A 22,750-nucleotide genomic window follows, 5' to 3' on the forward strand; every position below is an offset into this window, starting at 1 on the left:
AAGAACTGCGCCAACTCCTGCCATCACCAATGCTGCCTCAGGAGCCGTCGCTCCCGCACGTCCTCCGTGAAGAAGTACAACTGGCATTAGACGTCCCTCAGGCGAAGACCTGACCCAAAAACCTCAAGCCATGGCTGATGCCGCCACACACACAGCCAAAAGTGAACGTCAACCCGTGCCTGGAGAACTCACAATGGCCCGCCGACCTCTCAGATTTAAGCAAGCTCTGCTAAGGCTCTTTCCTCCCTCTTTCCTACCACAAGCAATATAACTGCACATATACAATGCCTTGATTCTATCACATATAAGTTACTGCTTTCTTGTTTGGGGGAGAACAACCGTCACAAATCTACATCGTTTGCACGTACTCCAAAAAAAAATCTATTCGGCATATCGTAGGGGTCGACTCGCAAGCCCACACAGGCGAATATTTTATGCAGCTTAATGTAACAAGTGTACATAATCTATACCTATATACATTGGCAAAAAGATACAAACAACAACTTCGTAAGAGCCAGCAAGAATTAAAATATATGGCACAGTTAACTCGAACAACACATGTACGTGATACACGCTTTTCAGAACCTTGGAAAGTTCCTTATTCCCGGACAAATTATGGGCAACAAATGCTACGTCATTCATTACCAACACTTTTAAACAATCTTGAACATAACGGAATTGACATTAACCACATTAGTATTTCAAAAATTTGGTCTTTCCTGTCGGAGCAAGCATCAGACAACCCATACTAATTAGTGCACCTGAATTAATAACATGCAATTCTGTTGCAAAACCGTTTGCCTTTATGAATATGTACCTATGCACGTTCCATTCTGTTTGTAAACTACTGTTTATTTTGTTTTGTCTTCGTACTTGCTGTACATATAAAAAATTGTTTAAGTTCCACAAGAGAGCTTTGTAAAACCACTCTATATTGTTTAACCTTGTACGTTTTGCTTGCTTTGTTTCATATTTCCATATTCCACGAGTATGCTTTATATAATGTCCACCTATGTGTCGTCACTGCATGCCATGTAAAAGGGGGCTTGAGCGCAATCAAGTGAACACGTTTCACTTTTTGCTCGAGCCTCCTCCGTTGATTTCTTTCTGACGGAAAATAAACTGCATTTGATTTGATTTGATTTGATCTCTGGGGTGCTCCATATCAACGCCGTCCATTATGGTTCCAATGCGAAGGCCCCAGTAAGATTCTCCGGGAGTGGCCATAGAGTACAATAGGCCTCCGGCGTTTCGCCTACGACACACCATGACCACTCCCCGGCCAGCGACCGCGGGAGATGGAGGAATACTTGCGTGAGACTAACGAAACCTGAGCCGTCTATTGAAATCCCCTTAGTAGTCATCTGCGCTGTTTTCATCTCCATGTCGCAGCTACGCTGTGACCGCTTGAGGGCATTCTCCCAGCCCCGGCAGGGCAAACTAAAGATAGCGACCTCTGGACGCAAGGTTACTGAAGAGCAAACTGCCGAGGAGGCATCGCCTGAGGCATCAAGACGCCACCCCCAACACGCCGACGGTTGCACGGTAACTGCGTTAGTGGACACAGGAGTGGACTATTCGCTCATCAGGGGACCATTTACAGCTCAGCTCAATAAAGTGTTGGCCACGTACGACGGCCCACAATTACGCACAGCTGGAGGCCACCAAGTTTCTTCGTCAGGACAATACACGGCACCAGCGACGATCAGCGGACATACCTGCCCTACGGCATTGGTAATCCTACCAAAATGTTCCAGAGACGTGGTCTTAGGCATGGACTTTCTGATCATCAAATGGCCATCGACCTTCAATGCACACCCCTCACATTTTCCATGGAGGAAGCCTCGCCTTCGAATGCAACACTGGAGCATCCAGTCGCCTTGACTCTACTCGATGAAGTGAGTATTCATCTCGGTCAGCATCATCATGCCGGCGGGTGCCACGAAAACTTAGAACATTGAAGGCATCATCGAGGGAAACGCGCAGTTACTCTTAGACCGAGGACTATCCATCGCTCGAGGTATCGCCCGTTTCCGAAACGAACGTGCTGAGGTGCTGGTGAGAAACTTCAGAGAATAATACCGACACCTAAGCAGAGGCGCGACGATTGCCTTATTAGACGAACTATTCCACGTTCGAAACGCCTTCGCCCTCTCAGACCTATCCGCAGAAGATTCGCCTAACCAAGACAACTCACCCACCTTCGACGTCAACCCACCACTAACCCAGAACAGACGAGAGCAGATCCGGACTCTTCTTCAAAGTTACAGCGAGTACATTTCTTCGCCGTCGAAACTCCGACACGCACCCACCGCTCAATATCGCATTGTCGCCGACGAATACGCCCCACCTCTCCGACAACGCCCCTCCAGTGTGTCGCTATGAAAACGCAGTCATCCAGGACCAAGTGGAATACGCCCGTGGTGGGTATTTGTTTCTATACCTCCTGTCCTCGTTCCTTGACGCAGTTTCTTAGCTTCCTCAAAAATTAACAAACTAGCCCAAAAAACGTCCTACTAAAGCATATTTCTTCTATCTGGGGCTCTATTTTCTGTGCGCAACCAAACCCTGTGCCCCTGGTGCCATATTAATTTCTTTACTTGCTGTCCTCGTCCTTTATCGCAGTTTCTGACCTTGCTTGCAAGACATGCTTTGGGACGCCGTCATCCAGCCGTCGAAGAGCCTCTGGGCGACGTCGGTTGCTCTGGTTAATGCGTCACACTTCGGTTCTACGTCTGCTACCGCTGCTTGAACTTAACGAAAGAAGTCTACCCCCTCTCCAGCATTGGCGGCAGGTTGAACTGGCTCTGCAATGCCAGATACTAGACAGTTTTAGCTGCACGTCCGCAAAAGCTTCGCGTGCGCTGTGAACGCACCTTACGCTCACTGCCGCCCGTCCTTCCTAAACAGCGGATACTGGAAACCCGAGGTCGATGAAAGAGAACGTGACAAGATCACGTTGATCACTCTCGATGGCCTCCACGATGACGCACTCAGGTATTTTTACTTTCCTTGCAGGCGCACTGCTTCTGCGTGGCACATAAATACTTTCTTCGGAGATTCCCTTGTTAATTGAATTTGTGCTGATCTTAAAAACAGAAAACAATACGTTGAGGTTAATTGCTGCACATCTAACGAGCTTCCAGTGTACCCCAAGGGAGCGTCTTGGGGCCGCTGCTTTTCCTAATCTACATAAATGATCTCTCGGTTTCTATCTCTGAGAACGTCTCGTTAAAGCTTTTTGTGGACAATTGCATACTTGTCAGGACGATAAAGGAAGAGAATGATCACAACGTCTTGAAAAATGCGCTTTTATCTGTTAATTATTGGTGTGTAAAACGGGATTTGTAAACAAACCTAGATAAAACTGTCCTCCTGCGAATTTCGCGTAAAAAATATTTCAGTTCATTCTCTTAAGCTTTCTAAATTTATTTAATCCACGACATTACACATAACAAATATATAGGGGTAGCGTTAACGCATATCTTAACATTGACTTCCCACATTGCAGACATTTGCTCTTTGTCTTTCTCTAAGCTTTTCTACATAAGACAGAAGCTTAAAGGTGCCCCAAGTAAAGTCAAACTTCTTCCATACACAACAATTATTAGGTCCAAATTAGATTTTATTTCGGTTTTATGGAATCCATTCATGAAGGAAGATATTTACCAGACAGGGATGGTGCTAAGGAAAGCGGTTAGGTTTATTTATAACAAATACAGGAGATTAGACTCACCTTCTACCCAAATGATAGCCAATCATATTCCACTTCTTGAACTATGCAGAAAAATTTCCCATCTCTTGTTTATGCATAACCTTTAATACTTAAATTAAACATTCCCCGTCCCGCGATTCTCAAACAATTGTCGCGCCGAACGCACAATTCACGAATTCACTTGCTCGACCCCATCTTTGCAAGGACTGACTCCTTCAAGCACAGCTTTTTTCCACTGACTATTTCTGACCGGAACTCTCTTCACGGGGCTATTTTCCAGTCCTCCAGTTTCAGTAAACCTCTCGAGAAGCATTTTCTTGAGTGAATAAGTGTTTTGTTTTTTTTTGCTTATTTATTGTAATGGAATGAATCCATTTGGTGTTTGTCCTGTTAAATGCCTTGTATAGCCTCTCCAGCATGGGCCAATATATTGGCCTGCAGTATTTTGAAATAAATAAAGAAAAGGTTTCAATGAGGATTTATATCCTTCTATCAGCATATTTCAGTTAAGAGTTCCATCGAGCTGAGAGCTAGAGTAACGGCGTATCTATTGTCTCAAGGCTACATATTTGGCTTGGCATTATTAGAGAAATACAGCACAATGCCGCTGTGCCTGAAAATATACTGGGGGCTAATATTTTGTAACCTTTCATTTCGCTTTAATTTCAATTTGTCGTCTGTCATTCCTCACTGCTTCCGCTAACCCCAGCAGTGAATGACGACGGAAAACTGTTCGTGGCAGAAATACGCCCTATTCTATAGGGTCTCAACACTGAACCCTGGCCAATCCCCTGTCGTGGGTATGTACCATGTGACCAAGGCAACAACAACAACAACAACAAATACGCACGCAATGCCATTCGCCTGCTTATATACACCCCACTTCCGAGCCGCTCTTGTCGACCGGCGCAAACGTAGACGTATGAAAAAGCACGGCGACGCGTTGCACACCCCTGATGTGATCACTGTGTGGTAGTTGTGCGATGAATCGGCGGAGAATGGCCCCTGTACAAGGCCAGTTTTGGATGCGGCATCAATGAGGCAGCCTGGGGTGGCCTCTCGTCTACATGGGCCATGCTTGTAACTTGTCCCTTACTTCGCACCTCCTGTTTCTATCGTCGTGATGAACGTCTAGATAAATTTACGCGTTACAGAATCCGCCCACGGGGAATCTTCGACTATTACTAGTATTGTCATAAACTAAGACAATCATCGGAGATGATTTCAATGGTTCTGGTGTCACATATACAGAGCAAGGTTGCATGAACAGAGTTCGGGCTTCTTCACTTTTCACGAAAAAAAAAACAAGAGGCTCCTGTTGTCTTTAAGCCTCCCACTAAAGGAGAAAAGTAAAACGCGTGCCTAAGGTATTGCAGTAACGAACATTACAGAAGGTAAAACCAGTCACAAGATCGTTAGTGGATATAAGACGATGCTGTTGCGCTTTAAAGAGGCCATAATTTGAGGACGATGTTAGGAGGCCGTGGTCATCGATGGCGATATTGCACTAAGCTGAAAAAGTGCGTTGTGTTGAACGAAAAGTAAACCTATATCAAAAGCCTTGCGGTATGCAATAATTTTTCTGGCATCTCCTTTGTTAGCAATTGGTGTCCATTGACAGTGGGTTTACATGAGCGGCTGAATCAATGAACGACACTGCAGGTGTATATGGATTCATAGCATACGAGAGGTGTTGACTCCTTTATGTACGTTAGCAAATAAAAAATAGTAACACTCGCATCTGTGCCAGAACATGCCCTAAATCTTTCCTCCGCACAATAAGAAACTCAGACAGAAATTGACACGAACAACCATAGACAAGGGGCACCCAACTGAGGTGCAGACGCGAATCCATCTCGAGGACTAATTTCACAGCCCTACATAAAGCGCGGCCGGTAAACGGTGCTGCCCACAGGTGGGACTGCATTTACGGCTTTAACTTCCAGGTGACTTCGTATCCACGGCACATGAAGCGCTACGTCAGTGTAGAAGCTGAATGAGTTTTTCCTGGAGATGAAACCCCGGGTGAGAATGCCAATCTGTAAGAGAGAAATTTAAGCTGTTGATGAGTATACTCTAATAAAGAAGTAAATTGAGAATCTTATTTAGGTGCCGCACTCGTCACGCAATTGAAGCACACAACACCGCAATTTCAAACGCAGACTGCTGTTGCCACTGAGAATCTAAGCTGCGTGAGTCGTTTCCTCCTCATAAGAGCAGCAGTTCTGAATTGCATAGGCTGAAACATGAAACGAAAAAGCTGTCTTATGCACATTAGCTTCATAATGACAATTCACGCACTCTCTTCAGCGCGGCAGGAACAGCAAGCGTTGAGTATTCAGCACTAATCTGTTCATGGCCTGTGTTATATAGCAGCGCTATAGCAGCAATCTAGGTAGCGCATTGAAAAGTTCTGATGTACACGCAGTTTATGTAAAAAAAGACTGCTATACTGTGTGATGCGCAAACAGTGTAATGAGTGTCTAAAACACCTCGAAGGTAATGGACGCAGTTTTGTTTCCTCCTTTAAATTACGAGGTTTTCACCAACTTGTCATAAAATACCTAAAAAAATTTAATGCTGCTGTGTCCGCAGGACAAGTTAACGTGCAACTATTAATTTTCGCCTTTATTTTGTTAGAAATAAATGTTCACTCGCAATGCACTAATGCAGCAATACGCATCAACTTTCTGGGAGAACGCTCGTCTGCACTGGGCAACACATATTGTAGGTTGTTTTTTGCGGCGGTAGTAGAAACAAAGGGGGCATAATTTAGCAATATTGCGACCTCACTGACCATGCGCTGTCAAAAAGCCTTTATATCCGTTTGTGCGTCTTAGCATGTGTACGTGCGTACGAAGCCCACTGCTGGGTAGGTTCCTTATAATCGTTGTGGTGCAAAAATAAATAGGTGTTTGTGTTTCCGTATAGCCTTTTTAAGGAAATAATGAGCTGGCCTCAAACTTTTTTCATATTGCACAACAGCTGAGAATGCATAATGCCGAAGGGTGGAGGCTCTTAAAACAATTTTAGTTACTCAACACACCAGTAAGTGTTCTCACATCTACAGTTCTCGCAAAACTTGCTGATGAAGTCTAATGTGAGAGCAGTCTCAGTTTCTCCAGCTTCATTCAGCGCGATCCCGACAGCACCAATTTTGTATTTCTTAGCTCTACCTGTGTCAAAATATAGGACTCACATTTTTATTGTAGAAAAATGTGCATTACCATGGTCCATTGTCTCTATTAACACGACGACCTCCATTGCGCCTATTGGTTCCCGGTTTTGAATATAAAAGTACATGAGCGAGTGTGTGCGGCTGGCACGATTGAGAACATGCATATCATAGAGATATTTTTCATTCATATAAAACACGCTCGGATGACAACTTTTGCACGTCGTGGATGTTACTGGAGGCTTCGCGTGTCCTTTCTGTGACAAGTTTTCTTTGCACGTGTCTCATAGTTATTCAGTCCCGCCTCATTGCACAACCTAAAACTGAAACCTAAAACACCTAAACACTACCTAAAACAAGGAAATCACCGAAGAGCCGATCTTCAAAAGGTTGAACGAGAAGCTTGCTACGCTCCAAAATAAGCGCGGCCTCAGCAATGAACTGCGTCCAAGTGCACTATATGCAGTTAAAATTGCAAAGATTATTCTTTATGTGAAAAGAATTCGCAGCTCCGAAGGGCACCCTGAATGAAGGCATAAAATTTTGCAAACACCATCCATGCCGTCTTGGCCCACCACATCAGCAGGAAAATCAATAAAATCTTCAAATCTCTGACCGTAAAAAATAAGATAAATATTTGGCCTGGGGAAGTCAAGTGAAGCCTTTCGCGTACAGGAGAAGACGGATAAGGCGGCGATTTAAAATAAGAGAAGGCGGTGATTCCTGCTAGGCTGGGCAATATTATTTCTCTTTCGTTTTTCTTTGCCCACACTAATATATGTATTATGGTGAAGCACGTTATACTTAGTGGCACGGGCAGGGACACTTTATTTTTCATTTTTTATAGTCCCACAACATTTTTTGTATTATGATGAGAATGGTAGATTGTTGAAGCTGCATTTTTTCTGCTTCCAATCAGTAGTACCCGGTCAAGCTCTTTCAATAACTGCTTTCAACTCAGAGAGCGATCGCAGTTTCCAGAAATACCGCGGAAACAGACTCGATTTTTTAAGGATGCGGTGAACTATACCCAACAAAGGCAAGGCATACTAAACAGTATGACTTGCATGAGCGCGATACATGACTAGCTTCACTGTTTTCTTCGCGTGCTTTTCGTGACGTTATGTGAATGTGAGAGATATCCGTGCCCGCCTATAAATCACGTCAATAATTTGAGCTCCCCAGCGACCGCCTTCTGAAAAAAAAAAAGCGCTCCGAAATATTTGACATAGATTCACTCCTTAGGCCCTCTTTGTGCCAGGATTATTAAATAGATATTTTGTGTATTTTGCGTCACAGATGTATGAGACACATTTCCTTTAATTGAAGGACGTGTTTTTTACTACACCCTTGTCCGGTACGCTTCTGACTATTACTGTTTCTATTCCCTGCCGCCATATGCCCAAGATTAGAAAGCACAACTGTCGGGAAACAACCTAGTCTTAGCATAAACTCCGAGTAAACTGCAATAATGTAAACTAAGAACAAAAGTAGCCTCAAGACGGAAACTTCGTAACGTTCCTAACGTCTCACTTCGGCTTCAGTTCATTTGCTCCGCTTCAATAGCTCGCTCGCGATGACGTAATGGGGGATGACGCCACGCAAGCCGTGGCACAAAGACAACAGTGATGCAATTATGCTGCATAAATGCGCCCCACGCCCATGTTGCCCTAGTGCACTGGCGCCGACGCCGACCAATGTGGGAGCACGACGCATTTGAGACGCCTGGAGAGCTGCGTCCTTGCCACTCTCCAACCAGGAAAGAAACTGCGGTGGTTGTGGGAGGCATTGGCACAGCATATACCCTGTGACTCGCCCGAAGTGGATTCGATGCCTGTAAGGCGCGTAGAGGCAGCGCCGCGACTAAACCGGCCATGTCTTCGATGGGCCGTTTTCTTCACCCCCACTCTCTCTCTGTTTCTTTCGAAAGTATTGACGTCATGGTAGAGGGACGTCAGAAGGATGTCAGAAGGAAATTAATGATTACAAAATACGTAGAATGCACTTTTCAGCGCGAAATACACAGGAAAAAGAAAGGATACACGCTTTCATACCCTAGATCACCAGCGCATGCCCCGCGCATTCGCTTCCGCTTTAACGCGGTTTAACAACACAGCACTTTCACCTAGGCAACCGTGTCATGCTACTCTTCAGATAACGCAACGACTTGAATGATAACATAAGAGGTACAGTACTAAAGCACTTATCGCCTTCATTGTGCATCTTAAGGACCTCAAAAATTCCCCGGCTATTCTGATGCTTGAAGCGGCGCAGCACACGTGTGTTGCTCAGCACTGGAGTACACGATGGTCTGCTACTAGGGCACCGGCTGCAATGTTCAGCCAGCTAAGTGGCTACTCTTTACAAGGGACTCGACTGCTCTGCGGTTTTCTCGCAAGCTGTCGTTTAGACACCTACCCGTCTGTCCAATTTTGTTGGCACTAGTAAACGCGCCATGTGCTTTTTAATTTTATTTTTTGTGTGATGTACCCTATGTCTCTTTTTTGGATTTATTTCGGTGTTCCTATGTCAACTGTTCAGTATTATATTGAGGTGTTTCAAATTTTTACTGATCATGCATAGTTCCTTATTTCCTTGTTTTTGCTTATCCCCTTTTAAATTTGATCTTGATGTTTTGCCTCCACCCTTACACAATTCCCTACGGGCCTTTAAGGTATTTCAAATAAATAAATAAAAAGTTTTGCTCTTTCTATATGACAGAGTTATCTTCTACCCGACCCCCGTTCTGCAATGGACGAAGCGGGTCTCATGCCTCTTTTTTCAAGTGTCAATGACAGCCTTTTGTCCGTTTACCTTAAGGTATAGATTTGTAAAGAACAGCCACCTGGCTGACCATTGCAGCCGGTGCCTTAGCCCTACCACACCATCGTGCAACACACGTGTGCTGCGCAGCTTCATGCAGCAGAATAGCAGGGGAATTTTGCAGGCCCTTGACATGGACAATGAAGGCGATAAATGCGTTAGTACTATATCTCTTCTGTTATCGTCCAAAGAATTGTGCTGTTTTAAACAATGACGCGAGGGCCAAGGTGAAACTGCTGGGATGTTAAACTGTGCTAAGGCGGATGCGAATGTGTAGGACATGCGCTTGTCAGCTGGGGTATCAATGCATGATCTCCTTTCTTTGTCCTGTGTATTTCGCGCTGAAAAAATGCATTCTACGTGCCAACACAAACTAGCCAGTCTTTCCACTTTTACAAAACACGGCTCTGGATTTAAGTCGATGTCATTAATCGCTACTTTCTGTTCTCGTTTTTTCACGTAGTTCTCAATCCATGTGGTGAATTCAGTGTCTGTGCTTAGTGCTGTCAGGCTTTGTGTCGATTTGGAATGGCACACCATCAAACGCTTTCTGGAATCCAATAACTTACAAATATTTCAATACTTTTCAATGCCAGCCGTGCCGGCAGCCTTTCTTTGGAGGGTAAACGCAAGAGGCGCCCGTCTGCTGTGCGACGTCAGCGAACCTTAAAGATACCCAGGTGGTTGAAATCAATCCGAAGCCCTCCATTACGGCCTTCCTCATAGCCAATGTGCCGCGTCTGGGCGTTGAACAGCATAATTCAAAATTAATACCGTCGATCAGAACAGATCTCATGGTATAATTCAGAGAGTTGTGTTTTCCAAGCGAACCACTTTTGCACCCGTGTTGCTGACTGCTTAAGAACATAGTGGATTTTTACCGGTGAGAATAATATGTGCTGAAAAGTGTTTCGATACTATATTAAGCGAATTCAAGTAAATGGCCTGCAAAACCGATGAAGTTTTCAATTATACATATTAGGTACGTAGCTGTTTCACAAACATATGAAGTAGTAAATAAAGCTTAGAAACACTCTTTGCCATACCACGTTTGTCGCTTTGCAGCATCAGAACAGAATTAACGACGACGGAAGGACACACAAAGCAATAATTTAATTTCAAGGCGTGTCTTCTCTGGTCTCTCACTCATAGTCGAAGTTTTAGCTCACAGGCTAAAACCACCAACTGAAATGACCATAAAGCCGTGAGAAGGTTTGAATACGGCACACACATTATCTGCGCGACCTAAAACGCGTACTTATGAGATTTACCTAACGTGTTAGATGCTAGGACGAGTGCTGAGACGGATCCTATGACATACAAACAGAGTGTAGATGCTTTAATTGACTTGGAGGACCCTCTACATGATGAAAAAGAAGCTTTGACACGGTAAAAAGAAGCCATACTTTACTAAGACGGAGGTAGTGCTTATTTTATTGTGTTGATATAAGTGGGGCAGATATACCGAAAAAATGTGCTTTTTATGCAAGAGCCTTTTGCTAAGCATGGCATGCTTCTAGCACCCATTGCAAGCACTTTCAGGAGACGATCGTCAAGAGCCTAAAACGAATATTAGGATGAACATGAAGGCGCACTTATCTCTCAATCTGCCGAACTTTTTCCTTGAGGATGGGTGCCACCCGAATAAATTACCACACTGTAGCTCCAATTGGAATTTCAACCAGCTCCGGCAGAAACCGAGCGCCTTCATGAAGCGATGGAAATGTTTGAACGTGTGACCAAAAGTTTATACATATAGCTGCAGACGTACCTGAAACGGCATCCAAGCACGTCGCTAGGGCTGATGAAAAGAGGGCCAGCGCTATGGCGTATTGAGTACCGAAAGCAAAATGGGAGGCTGAGCGCCCTGCCCAATAATATAAATAGAAGCGTCAGAACGCGCCTGCTCGAGAAGCATCCAAAACGTCAAAGGCATGCCGCCGCCATCTCTGGCTAAGCAAATCGGCTCATCGCAGAAGCTCCTAAAGCCGCGAAAGCTGCTTGGCGAAGGCGAAGAAAAGGGCGAATGCGGGGACATCTTAGATCAGTCAGTTAGTCTAGGTGAAACCCAAGTGCGGTAACTTCCCTTCATGAGATCTAGTAGAATGCACTACGCCATCCCTGAAAAGCATTGCATGCTTACTGCTACTCTCGACAACCAGATAGACAGCAAGCTTATGAGGTGGACGTTCTGGACTTAAACACACTGAATCAACTGAAACATGAAGAGCAGCACCACCCCGAAGGATTTTAGTGTAGATTATAGGTACTGGCTGAGTATGTGTCTAAAGAAATGTTTTAACGCAAGCATATACAGCACCTGTCTCCAAGAACTGTTTGTGTCGGGATCTTCCTGCATCAGTGGACTCCCGCTCTCCGCTCTGCAGACCTCCCCTGTTAAAAAGAAACAAAACACGCGAAACATTACTGCCTTTGGTTCGCAACAGACAGAGAAAAAACGTGAATTTGAGGTTTCTTGCGTTCGACAGCATGGAGCTCGATGACATCAAACTTGTGGTTAGCTCAGGTTACAAAACTTGCGATTCAGCTTTGAGAGCTCTCCATGAGAAAATTAGCAATGCATATTATGAAGATTGTCAGTGTTATTAAAAAGCCTAAAGGTGCAACCATAAATTATATCATTCTGCCGCAAATATGTAAACACATACTGAGTATGGTTCTCAGATTTCAGAAACGTGCAGGTGCAACAAACGATGCTCCGTTTCCTTGTGCGCTATTAATATCGGAAACTGCTCTTCACCGTCGACAAGGAAATAAAACGGATGGTGATATGCCGCCCTTCCAATCACTTTTGCGGTCAGAGCATCGTATATTTTATGCTCTCACCTTCCCATCTATTTCCTTTCCACTTTCTATGTCGAGTCCGAATCATAGACTAAAAGCCGCTCGGACTTGTACCTTTTGAGGACATCACTATGCACGTGGTGGTTGTGTGTCGTCAGAAGATTTTTCACAAATTAAAATTTATTTATGCCTTAACTCCAGACGTTTTGGCCTGTTATAGGATGGATCAAGTACAGTCGAGCACATAAAGAAAATGTTGAACTCATAACCAAATTTTTTTGCTTAGTTAGTTTTCTGAAATAAGGGCGAGTTCAGTCAATTCCTCTCAAATAATCCTAAGATGTCCTGCGACAGCTCCCAAAAATCCTAAGCGTACCAGCTGATCTGTTATATCCAGTTGTCATCAAAACCACCGCCAGCTATAACACCCAAATACGCAAGAGAGAACGCTGATTCGCGATCCAAAGAAGGATTGTTCTTTATTTCCAATTCACAAAAACCCCTTAACGTCACCACTACGATAACGAAACACCACATCTAAAACCTGGAATATACATTTGTAATATTTCTATAAAGTTCACAAATTGACCAAAGCATAAAATTATTTTTTGTTTAGAAGTCAACGCCTATACCAAAATGTTTAAGTAAAGCCCGCCACTAATCTTTAAAAATAGGGTTTTTGAGGTAAATAGAAGCCTTTTGCGTCATGGAAATACCAGTTTTGGCGAACGTCAACAAACAGGCGAAACATGCTAACACTACAGTGATTAAAAAACTTATAGTAGTTACGTTTTTAGCTGTTACCGATAAGCGCGTGATTACAATTAGAGATTTGCAGCTGGTCATTAGCAGTAGCCACGGAGTCTGTCGTTTTGATGGACGTCGCGTTGCCCTCTCCGCAGGCGCGCGGTTTTCGAATGGTCCGACAAATGGCCCAAATTAGCTGAGCCATAGCGGCGAGGGTAAACGCGTTTTCGACGTCCTATAAACTGATATGGCGATTAATGACGGCCGGCTACAAACCACATATTAGAATCATGCGCCTATAAATAATATTTAAAAACCTAAATATTAGAATTTAGTTTTAAGTAAAAGTAGTGCAGCGCAAGAAGAAAAATAGGAACAAAAGAAGAAGACGCAAATAACAGGATTTGCATTGTGCCTTTCTCTTCTGTCCCTGTTTTTTTTTGTGCTGCACTACTTTTACTTGAGATGAACCGCCGACTAGCCGACATCAAGATTTCGTATAGTTTAGTAATTCCCTGTGCAAGTTAACATTTTACTCCAGTTTTTTACGCCTGTCAGCGCTGGTATTACTATGCTCTGAAAAGCTCCTCTGTATCTGAAAAACCCTAGTTTCAAAATTAGTGGTGGACTTCTCTGAAACACCTGCTACACTTCTGGGCGGTTAAAGGCTGCCTTCTCTGGTAAACTGGAAAAATAAATAAATGCTGGTCTCGAACCCGTTCATGCTTCTAACACGATAACGCTTATTTAAATTCTAATTTGTGCTGGCGTGCTACACAGTTGACGGTGTAATTCATTTATATGATTTAGATAAACATTTTACCGTGCGCTTTCACGCTTTTCTTTAAAACGAAAAGAATCTTTTGAGGCCTTTCCACCGACGTTTTTGACACATTAGCATAAGGCACTAGCTTCTCCTTCATGATCACCATCAGCCTGACTACCCTGACTACAAAGCAAAAGCCTCTCCCATGTCCCTCATGTTTTACTTCTTTATTCCAGTCGTTTACTTCGAGGAGAGGGAGCACAACATTTTTAGCCGCTTTTTTAGCTAATAACGATGCAGACAATTTTACGAAGGAACGAAATGCAAAAAGGTATGCCCTAGTGTGTTATACATAATTTACTGCAACACCGTTTATCGCCAACTGTTTGGTTTCGGTATCTATGGGCTGTGACGTAGAAAGATAACCGCACACAACCACCACCATCAAGTTCAACCATATAACTGAACTCGCTGCTGCGTCGCGTAGTGCCAACATCCAAACCGTGAAGAGCCACACCTGATCCCAGAGTTGACGGTTGAGCGAATGCGTAGCTGTTCCCTGAGCGCACGTGATTGCGCTGGATGTGTGAGTTATCGTTCTACGCCACAGCATGCGTGAATTCACAGCCACATACTTGCCGGGAACGGTGCGCTAAAAAATATTTGAAGCACGCTCGGGCCTATTTCCTCCAGCTGCGTCATTTGTAATGCCTTGCACACTGTTACCGCTTGTCACTGTGCTCTGAAAAAGTGCGCTCCCTGCACCTTTGAAATGGCACGTTGGTAGCATTCAAAAACGAGAATGACGGAAAACTGCACAAAAACAACCTAAGATCTCGGCATACCACGTAGATTACCTAACTCTTTTAAAATGTCTGGGGTCCGAAAGACACGACACTAAGGCTGAAGAAAAACAACAAACAGAACATGGCGTGTATTCAAGATCCCACTTTACAAATTTTTTCGTACAGTCTTCGTTTTTTTCTGCTCTGAGGAGGCATGCACTTTTTGTTCTTCGTCTGGGAGCCTGCCACAAAAATGGCAGCATTTGTACCACTGATCTCCACTAAGGGGCTGGATGCCGTATCGGGTGCCCGAACGTGAAGCCATCGGAAGTTTGGCGGCATGTCACGGAAGTCAGCCTTTGGTAGTGCATGAAATCGGACCTCAGCACGGTTTTTGTTTTAGTTCTCGTTTTTCACTTAGCACATTGTCTTTTCAACGTCCTCGTCTTTTTTCATGACAATGCCTACCTGTTGCGCCGTCAACTGCATGAGGAGAAAAGCAATGTCTTCAGGAAAGACGTTTCAAAAATAAGGGTCCATTGCATCGAAATGGGACGACACCAGAAGACGACAGGACGTCGCTACACACAGCACGTACGGAGCCTCGCCTGCTCAGCTCTGTCTCGTCCCGTTGCGCTTGCGTCGCCAACTCTGCTCTTTGTTGTGATGCACGTTGTCGCGCTCCACGCCCAATTTTTACCATCAATGGGGGATAAATTTAAGAAAGAACAGGTGGAAAACTTCAGCAGGCAGCCGACTTTGCACTGATCATTTTACCGAATCATGTTTAGACCGAACCGGAGCGATGGCGAGGCCACTACCTAGTGAGGTGCCGACGGTGTTCTGCACATTACGGCGTCAAAACTGTATATGGCAGTGCTTTTACGACGGAGTTTATTATGTACTGTATCAAACTGTATCAAATTATGCCTGAATGGGCTTTATTCGTGATGTTTGGTGCAGTTATCTTCAAACAGCGCTTGTAACGCACGCTGCAGCATTCGTCTTTCTCGTCAGTCGTTTCTCTCGCGCTGTGCAGCTGAAACGTGGCTATGCTATGGAGTTAGGTTAAACGCACGTCTGGAAGGCAAATGACACCCTAAAGAAACAAACATCACCTGTCATCGATGAGAAGAGCCATCGTTCGCCACCTATTCTAAACTGAAACTGCGGCAGCTGTATAACAAGTGGCTCTTCTAGTGTCAGGATTCGCCTTGTCTTTGAAACACGAAAATTTGTTTTTAAGATGACCTAGACTCATCGTCATTCCACTACTTGTCCTAATTACGCTCGGAAAACAAGAACCAGATAAAAACACAGTGTTTAATGCACGTGCCCCTTCGCCGTGGCCCTGGTGAGACCTGCATGCCTGTTTACTTCAGTTCCTTGGAAATTACAGGGTTCCCCGAACAATGCTCACATTTTTGCGCTGAGCTTGCATATGACTTTGATATTAACGTAGACGTTACACGAAAACAACGCGAAAAACTGAGGACGGAAGGCCGAAAGACACGAGTTTTTGCATTGAAATACACAGCAGACACAGAGCTCCCGGGACATGCCATCCAAATTCCGGTGGCTTCACTTGCGCCCACTTCAGAAAAAGAGAATGCGACATCCAGCTACATAGTGGAGATCAGTGATTAGTCCATGTATAATACGTGTGTAAGCAAACAAATGTAGGTTTGTCGGGTTGCATGTTACGGTGTGTTCCCGTAGCCTGTCTGTTTTCCATGGGTCGGTGAATGCAAGACCACGAGTACGTGCGCGTTGTCTTCACCTGTTAGTTTCCCTCCAGTTAGGCTAACCCCCGCACTTAGCGACAGAGGGTGTAGGCGTTGCTTGTTTTGTCTGTATCTTCCATTTTTCCAACTCAACGCCACTCCTCATAGGCCCAAAGCCGTCAGTTTTTTTATATATATTTATAAACTTTTCTCGCCTACAAGGTATTCCAATAGCAGGACTGAAGTTGTTGGTGCACGTGCCTCTTCTTTTGGTTCTATCATACTTTTTCTAACTCCAACAAGGCGGCCATGCAGTGTCGAAAGTGCGGAGCCTACCTGGTCTTTCCTTTGTGTATCATCTACTTCGTGAGTTTGTTGATATGTACTTTTAGGACTCCAACTCCATGCGTGAACAACTGTCGGCGAGTGTCTTGCCCGTTGGCGACCGATGGCTTTAAAAGGAGCCGACTCAGTCCCCCGAGTTCAGTGCGCTCCTCACTGCCTAGCACTCCCGTAACCCCGAGCCGCCGTCGCACAGCGCCCCTAAGACAGCCCGAGGGCAAAGGAAGGACCATCGCCTTTGAGAGCCGCTCTTCCTGCGTCGTTTTTGTGAGTGTATTGCCGCCGAACTCGCAGATCAAATGTATGGCCGTTTGCAACTTCACTTCGACTTGAAGTTTGCACTGCACTTCTCTTCTCTGATTGTAATGCCTGTGAGGAATATGCACGTGACCCGATAGATTTTAAATATGACTAAACAGTTGTAATCGCTGGTGTGGTATTTAGGCTACCTGTGAATGTACGCCAATAATGTAAATACGTGTAGAAAGTACTCTGCAATAACTTTCCACCCTGTGGCCCTTAATGCATGCAATGGCTTGCGTTCGATTCACCTGTGAACAGTAATAGAGAATATATCTGTTATATTTGTTGACTGACATCGTGGCTCTGTCCTCATTCGCAACGCCGAACGTGAACCGGCCAACGCTGGGCGTCAAACTCCACCCGTTTTTCCTCGGTTCTGGAAGGTGCCTCACACTCCTTTCGGACAGAGCCGTTCTTCCTTTTCCACTAAACTGCTTTTGGCAGTCGTGCTTTTGCTTATCTGTCCTCTTAACAACGCACGTGTAACGTAAGGTTCTACATCTTATCTCAAAAGCCAAGCTGACAAAACCGGGTTGGTCTACGATATAATATGCCAAGAACAAATACATGAGTACTCCAGAAATTTCCTTACGCTCACCGCAATCTTGCAAAAACTTACAGTCGATGAATCTGTGCTTCAGCACTTAGAAGGTTATAAGCAATAGCAAAACAGCTGATTCTTGTGCATGGAGACGGAAGTACATCCCACTTACCATGCAGGGACTTTGCACACATAATTCCTTTTGAGGCCCACCATCGTCGAGACTTGGCGTAGCAAAAGGATTCAGAGCCGACCATCATCTCAATTTGGGCGAGGTCAGAAGACTTCTCAGCCTTGGTGTCAGTCATACTCGAAGCAACAAGGTAAGCACTCTTGCTCGCCTTGTAGGGGGACGACGAGATTCCTAGTAACGAAAGCAAGCGTAAAATGCTCTTAGATTAAATAATTAAACTCCGGGATATGCTATCAGGATGAAGATATTGGGCGTCGTACTCACAACACTAAAGCAAATTACAGCCCATTGCATTATTACTAACTTCCACATCTGATGTGACAATTGCGGCAATTATTTATTATTCCCTGGGGTGGTCGCTAGATATATTAGACTCCATATATGGCTCCGAGAATATGATGGCAACGTCATGAGGGTCGTTTATTACACATGCAGTGAAGTTCACCCTCATCCTTAAGCGCCAAGGCAGAGCTGCATATTACAACCGTAATAATGTGCGGTAATAAAAAAAATTGCGCACAAAAACTGTTAATAATAATAATAATAATTGATTTTTGGGGAAGGAAACAGCGCAGTATCGGCCTCATATATCGTTAGACACCTGAACCGCGCCGTAAAAGAAGAAATAAATTAGGGATTGAAAGAAGAAAGGAAGAAAGAGGTGCCGTAGTGGAGGGCTCTGGAATAATTTGGACCACCTGGAGATCTTTAACGTGCACTGACATCGCACAGCACACGGGCACCTTAGCGTTTGGCCTGCGTAAAAACTCAGCCGCCGCGGTCGGGTTCGAACCTGGGAACTCACCATAACTTTTAAAAGTTGTTGAAAATTAGCAATGTAACTCAAATAGACCCAATGAAGAGTGTAGGACAGTACTCCAAAAGTAACGTCTTTAAATGTGGCAGGCATTTTAACGGGGAGATGCAAACGCTTTTCTAGCCGCCGCGGTGGCTCAGTGGTCATGGCGCTCGGATGCTGGCCCAAAAGACGCGGGTTCGATTGCGGCCGCGGCGGTCGAATTTCGATGGAGGCGAAATTCTAGAGGCCCGTCTACTCTGCGATATCAGTGCACGGTAACGAACCCCAGGTGGTCGAAATTTCCGGAGCCCTTCACTATGGTTTCCCTCATAGCCTGAATTTCTTTGGGACATAAAACACCAATAAACCAACCAACCAAGCAACCGTTTTTCACCATACATTGTCTTCTTGTAATACTGCGGGGAAGAAATTAAAGCTCATGCCTGCATAAAGGTTTACTGTTTTATTAATCTCGACCAGAACAGTTTGAACTGAGGGGCGAGTTGGTTTGCATAATGGTGAAACAGCGCAACGGCGCGAGAAGAATTAAAAGAAACGATGTCCTTGTGCCGTCGCGCTGTTTTGTAGCAATAGCAACATTACGGTAGCATTTCCAGCCATGAGCGTGGTGGCGCCACCACGTTGGCAATTGGTTGGTCACGTGGTGCGGAGCAGCTGCCGGCGGCGCGGCGTCGTGGCTGAACACGTGGTTCGTCACGTGGTTGGTCACGTGACCAGCCACGTGGGGCGGAGCAGCTGCTGCTGCTGGCGGCGCGGCGTGCCGGCGAAACCGAGCTGCAAAAGCTGTGCGCATGCGCCGTGTCAAGTGGGAAGAAGATGAAGAAGGAACGCCCAGCGAAACAGCTGCGAATGACTGACTGCATTTCTACTGAGGAAGTTCCACCCGGCCAGCTGTAGCTATCGCGCCACTCCAGGTTTGACCAGAGATAAACCATCGCCAATTTTATTTTCATAGTGCCAAAGTGGCTAGCCGGTGTACTAACTGCCAAAAGAAAGTACCAAATGCACTTATTTTAAACCTATATGGTCTAAGTCGGAAACAGGCTTAAGGAAACACAATGCGTTGATATTCCCCATGGTGGCAAACAGTACACCCATTTAGTACTAGTCCTTAGTGTTATAGGTAATGAAAGCTAATTTTGGTGTAGACTTCAATGCCGTATTTGGATTATGAACAGGTAGGAGGTGTTTAGGTAGCTCAGTGGTTATGGCGCTCGGCTGCAGATCCGAAAGACGCGGGTTTGATCCCAGCCGCGACGGTCTAATTTCGGTCGAGGCGAAAATCTAGATGCCCGTCTACTACGCGATGTAAGAGCCCGTTATATAACACCAGGTGGTCGAAACCACTGAAGCCCTCCACTGCGGCGTCCCTTATACCCTGAGTCGCTTCGGGACGTTAAATCTCCATAATCCATAAACCAACCAAGTTCTTTACATGACTCTGATGCCCATCACTGCCTCAACCTTTAAAAGAAAGTATGAAAGATAGCCCTTCCATAAGTAACCTCGAACTTTTGTTCTTCTTAATGTTTCAGAAATGACAGCCCAGCTGACTCTGAAATCATTCTAGTTGCAAGCCATGCAGGTAATAGATGTTCGCTCGCAAGCAGTGAAACTGGCCGACCCCGTCTTCAGCATATGCCTTGCGAAGGTCAAGACAATTTTCCAACCCGTAATCAATATGGCCGTATGCATTGAGGCATTGAGGTTTACGCTTGTGTATTCGTAAACGGTTTGGTAGCTCAGCGGAATTTATTTCCATGCAATAAAGAAAAAACTACGGCGATAGCATAGCGCTGTCGTGCGGTGGCCAGCGAAGGTGATTTGTTCGTGCCGCCGAGGGTTCGAAACCCACTCGCGGCAATGTACGTTTTCTTTCTTCAGGTACCCCGAGGTCACCCTCATCCAGTCTCATTTATTTCCCGCCGCTGCCCGCATCACGTGACACACTTCAGAGGCTGCACCACACACCCACATTTTCCATGTTATGAGGCCTAGAGCGCCTGTGCACTAATAGTGAACTTCTCACTTTGACAGATGCGGAACCTGAGGGCGAGGGCGCTGCTGTGTACCGGTAAACCCGCCCTTTTCTTGCAGGCGGATGGCGCACTGCGGTTTGTGCCAGACGGCAGGCTGTTCTGATGCCTCCAACGCCATATGTTTGAAAAATGAGCTAGTAATGCGAATAAGGCTGTAAAACTGAATAGCGATTACATAACTCGTAACATGAAAAGCATGCGGTAGGTGGCAAACGATAATTAATACGCAAAGAAAGACAGACCCCATCAGAAATGCCCGTGGAGGGCCGCTTCTCTGCCCCTCTTTGCCCGGTCACATTCGGTGCATGGACGGGAGATGACTGCAAAAACAAACTCACCTTTACCGAGAACCGTAGCTTTGTTTTCTCTGTGAAAGCTAGCGCGAAGAGCAAGGCTACGTGCATGGGGTGATCACGTCATTACACTTCCCTGGGGTGACACCACGTGCGGGATACGTATCTTGCTTCGCCTGGCTACCTCTACCGGGTCACGTGGTTGCACGGACACGTTTTATTGCGATAGCATCAGGATGGCAAAGAAGGCGACATTTTTCTGGTGAAAAAAATTGATATTTTGTTCAGCTTTGTGCACGTATTCCTCTCTGTACGAGCGGTCAGAATATCGAAAAGAATGCTGCATAATGCTGACATTGTAGCGGTTTCCGCCTTCCAGTGACACCCTGTAGCTCTGAGGAGACTCCTTGTGCGCGACTACTGCAGAATGCGGTCAATACTAAGACTATAAGAAGGTAGCCTAAGCAGCAAACTATTCCACACAATTGCCAATCCGGACGCAATAATTTGAAGAGCCCCTGAAATAAAGCCACTAAAAGCGTGTCATACGTATGCAGGCCGCCGTGCAAGACGCAGAAAAACGCACTTGCAAGATAAGGCTGGGAGGTTCACGTGCTTTGGATGTATTAGTGGCACGATGAACCGACCAGACTAAAGCACTCGCTCAGAGCTATGCTTCGCCTCCATGAGGTGCACATGAACAGCGTAGCAAGAGCAAAATGTCCCTAGGGAGTCTCAGTTGTCTCGCTTATCTTCAACGGAAGTGATTGTCGACAACCGCCAGGGAGGCTTCGCCCATAGTGAGAGAGGGAAAGGGGAACGTCTACACACTGTGGATTTCGCTCCAAAAAGGATATGGTGTGTTTTTTCTTAACGTAGGCACCCTGATATTCCATTTTTGAAAAGATAAAACAGGTGCCGAGGGAGGACAGAAACAAGCATTGCAGGAACACGTTCGAGCGGCATAGCCGGCCTTGAAGTCGTAGAGGAAGCACACTCCACGTTTGTTGTACCATTATAGCTTGCAGCGCCTTATCTTCCATCGAAACAAACGCAACGATCGGGAAAGAAACAGCCCTGAAGATAGCTTTGCTGCTTTCAGAGCGCGCCTCATACTGTGGTTGTACTGTGGTGTACGGAGGGAGCATCCGCGTGCGTTTAAAGAAATAACTGTATAGTTAGGCGGCAAGGACTCTTCGCCGTCACGAGCATCAGTATTAGAGTTCAGTGCTGTTCACCCATACATCCGAAGCACGAGAACCTCCCAACCTGTCCTTGAAAGCGTGTTTTCCGTCTTGCACTGCGCCCGGCATGCGTATGGTACGCTTTCAGAGACATTATTTCAGGAGCTGCTTCAAATTACTGCGTCTCATTGGGAATTTTTTGCAATATTCCGCATACTTACAAGCCTATTTACGGTCCAAGTATTGTCCGCACTCTATAGAAGTCGCACCCAAGGGGCATCCTCCGAAACACACAGGGGGCCGAGCTTTGCCAAGGGTCTCTATGGAGGGCCGAAACTGCTACAGGGTCAACATTACGCAACGTGTTTTCGACGATTCTGGACGTTTGTGCACAGAATAATAAGAGGACAAAGTCTAAACATATTAAAAAGGTTTTTTTTTCCAGTTATCGTCAGAAAATTTGGTTCTGCACTTTTTCGTACTTTGCGCCAGCAC

At 45.3% G+C, this 22,750-nt stretch overlaps 1 protein-coding gene across 2 annotated transcripts in view; it reads right to left on the reverse strand.

The window, feature by feature from the left end:
• Positions 1 to 3,619: 3,619 nt before the first annotated feature.
• The window catches only part of LOC144096661 (uncharacterized), a 69,907-nt gene continuing 50,776 nt past the window's right edge, over positions 3,620 to 22,750 (reverse strand). For both annotated transcript variants that reach the window (XM_077629493.1, XM_077629492.1), the window contains exons 14-16: positions 17,899 to 18,090; positions 12,034 to 12,107; positions 3,620 to 5,754 (exon numbers count right to left, since the gene is read on the reverse strand). In XM_077629493.1, the coding sequence (XP_077485619.1) occupies positions 5,593 to 5,754; positions 12,034 to 12,107; positions 17,899 to 18,090 (428 nt within the window). In that variant the 3' untranslated portion in view covers positions 3,620 to 5,592. The remainder of the gene's footprint in view (positions 5,755 to 12,033; positions 12,108 to 17,898; positions 18,091 to 22,750) is intronic.

This window comes from Amblyomma americanum, chromosome 7 (genome assembly GCF_052857255.1).
Source record: "Amblyomma americanum isolate KBUSLIRL-KWMA chromosome 7, ASM5285725v1, whole genome shotgun sequence".
Lineage (NCBI taxonomy): Eukaryota > Metazoa > Arthropoda > Arachnida > Ixodida > Ixodidae > Amblyomma > Amblyomma americanum.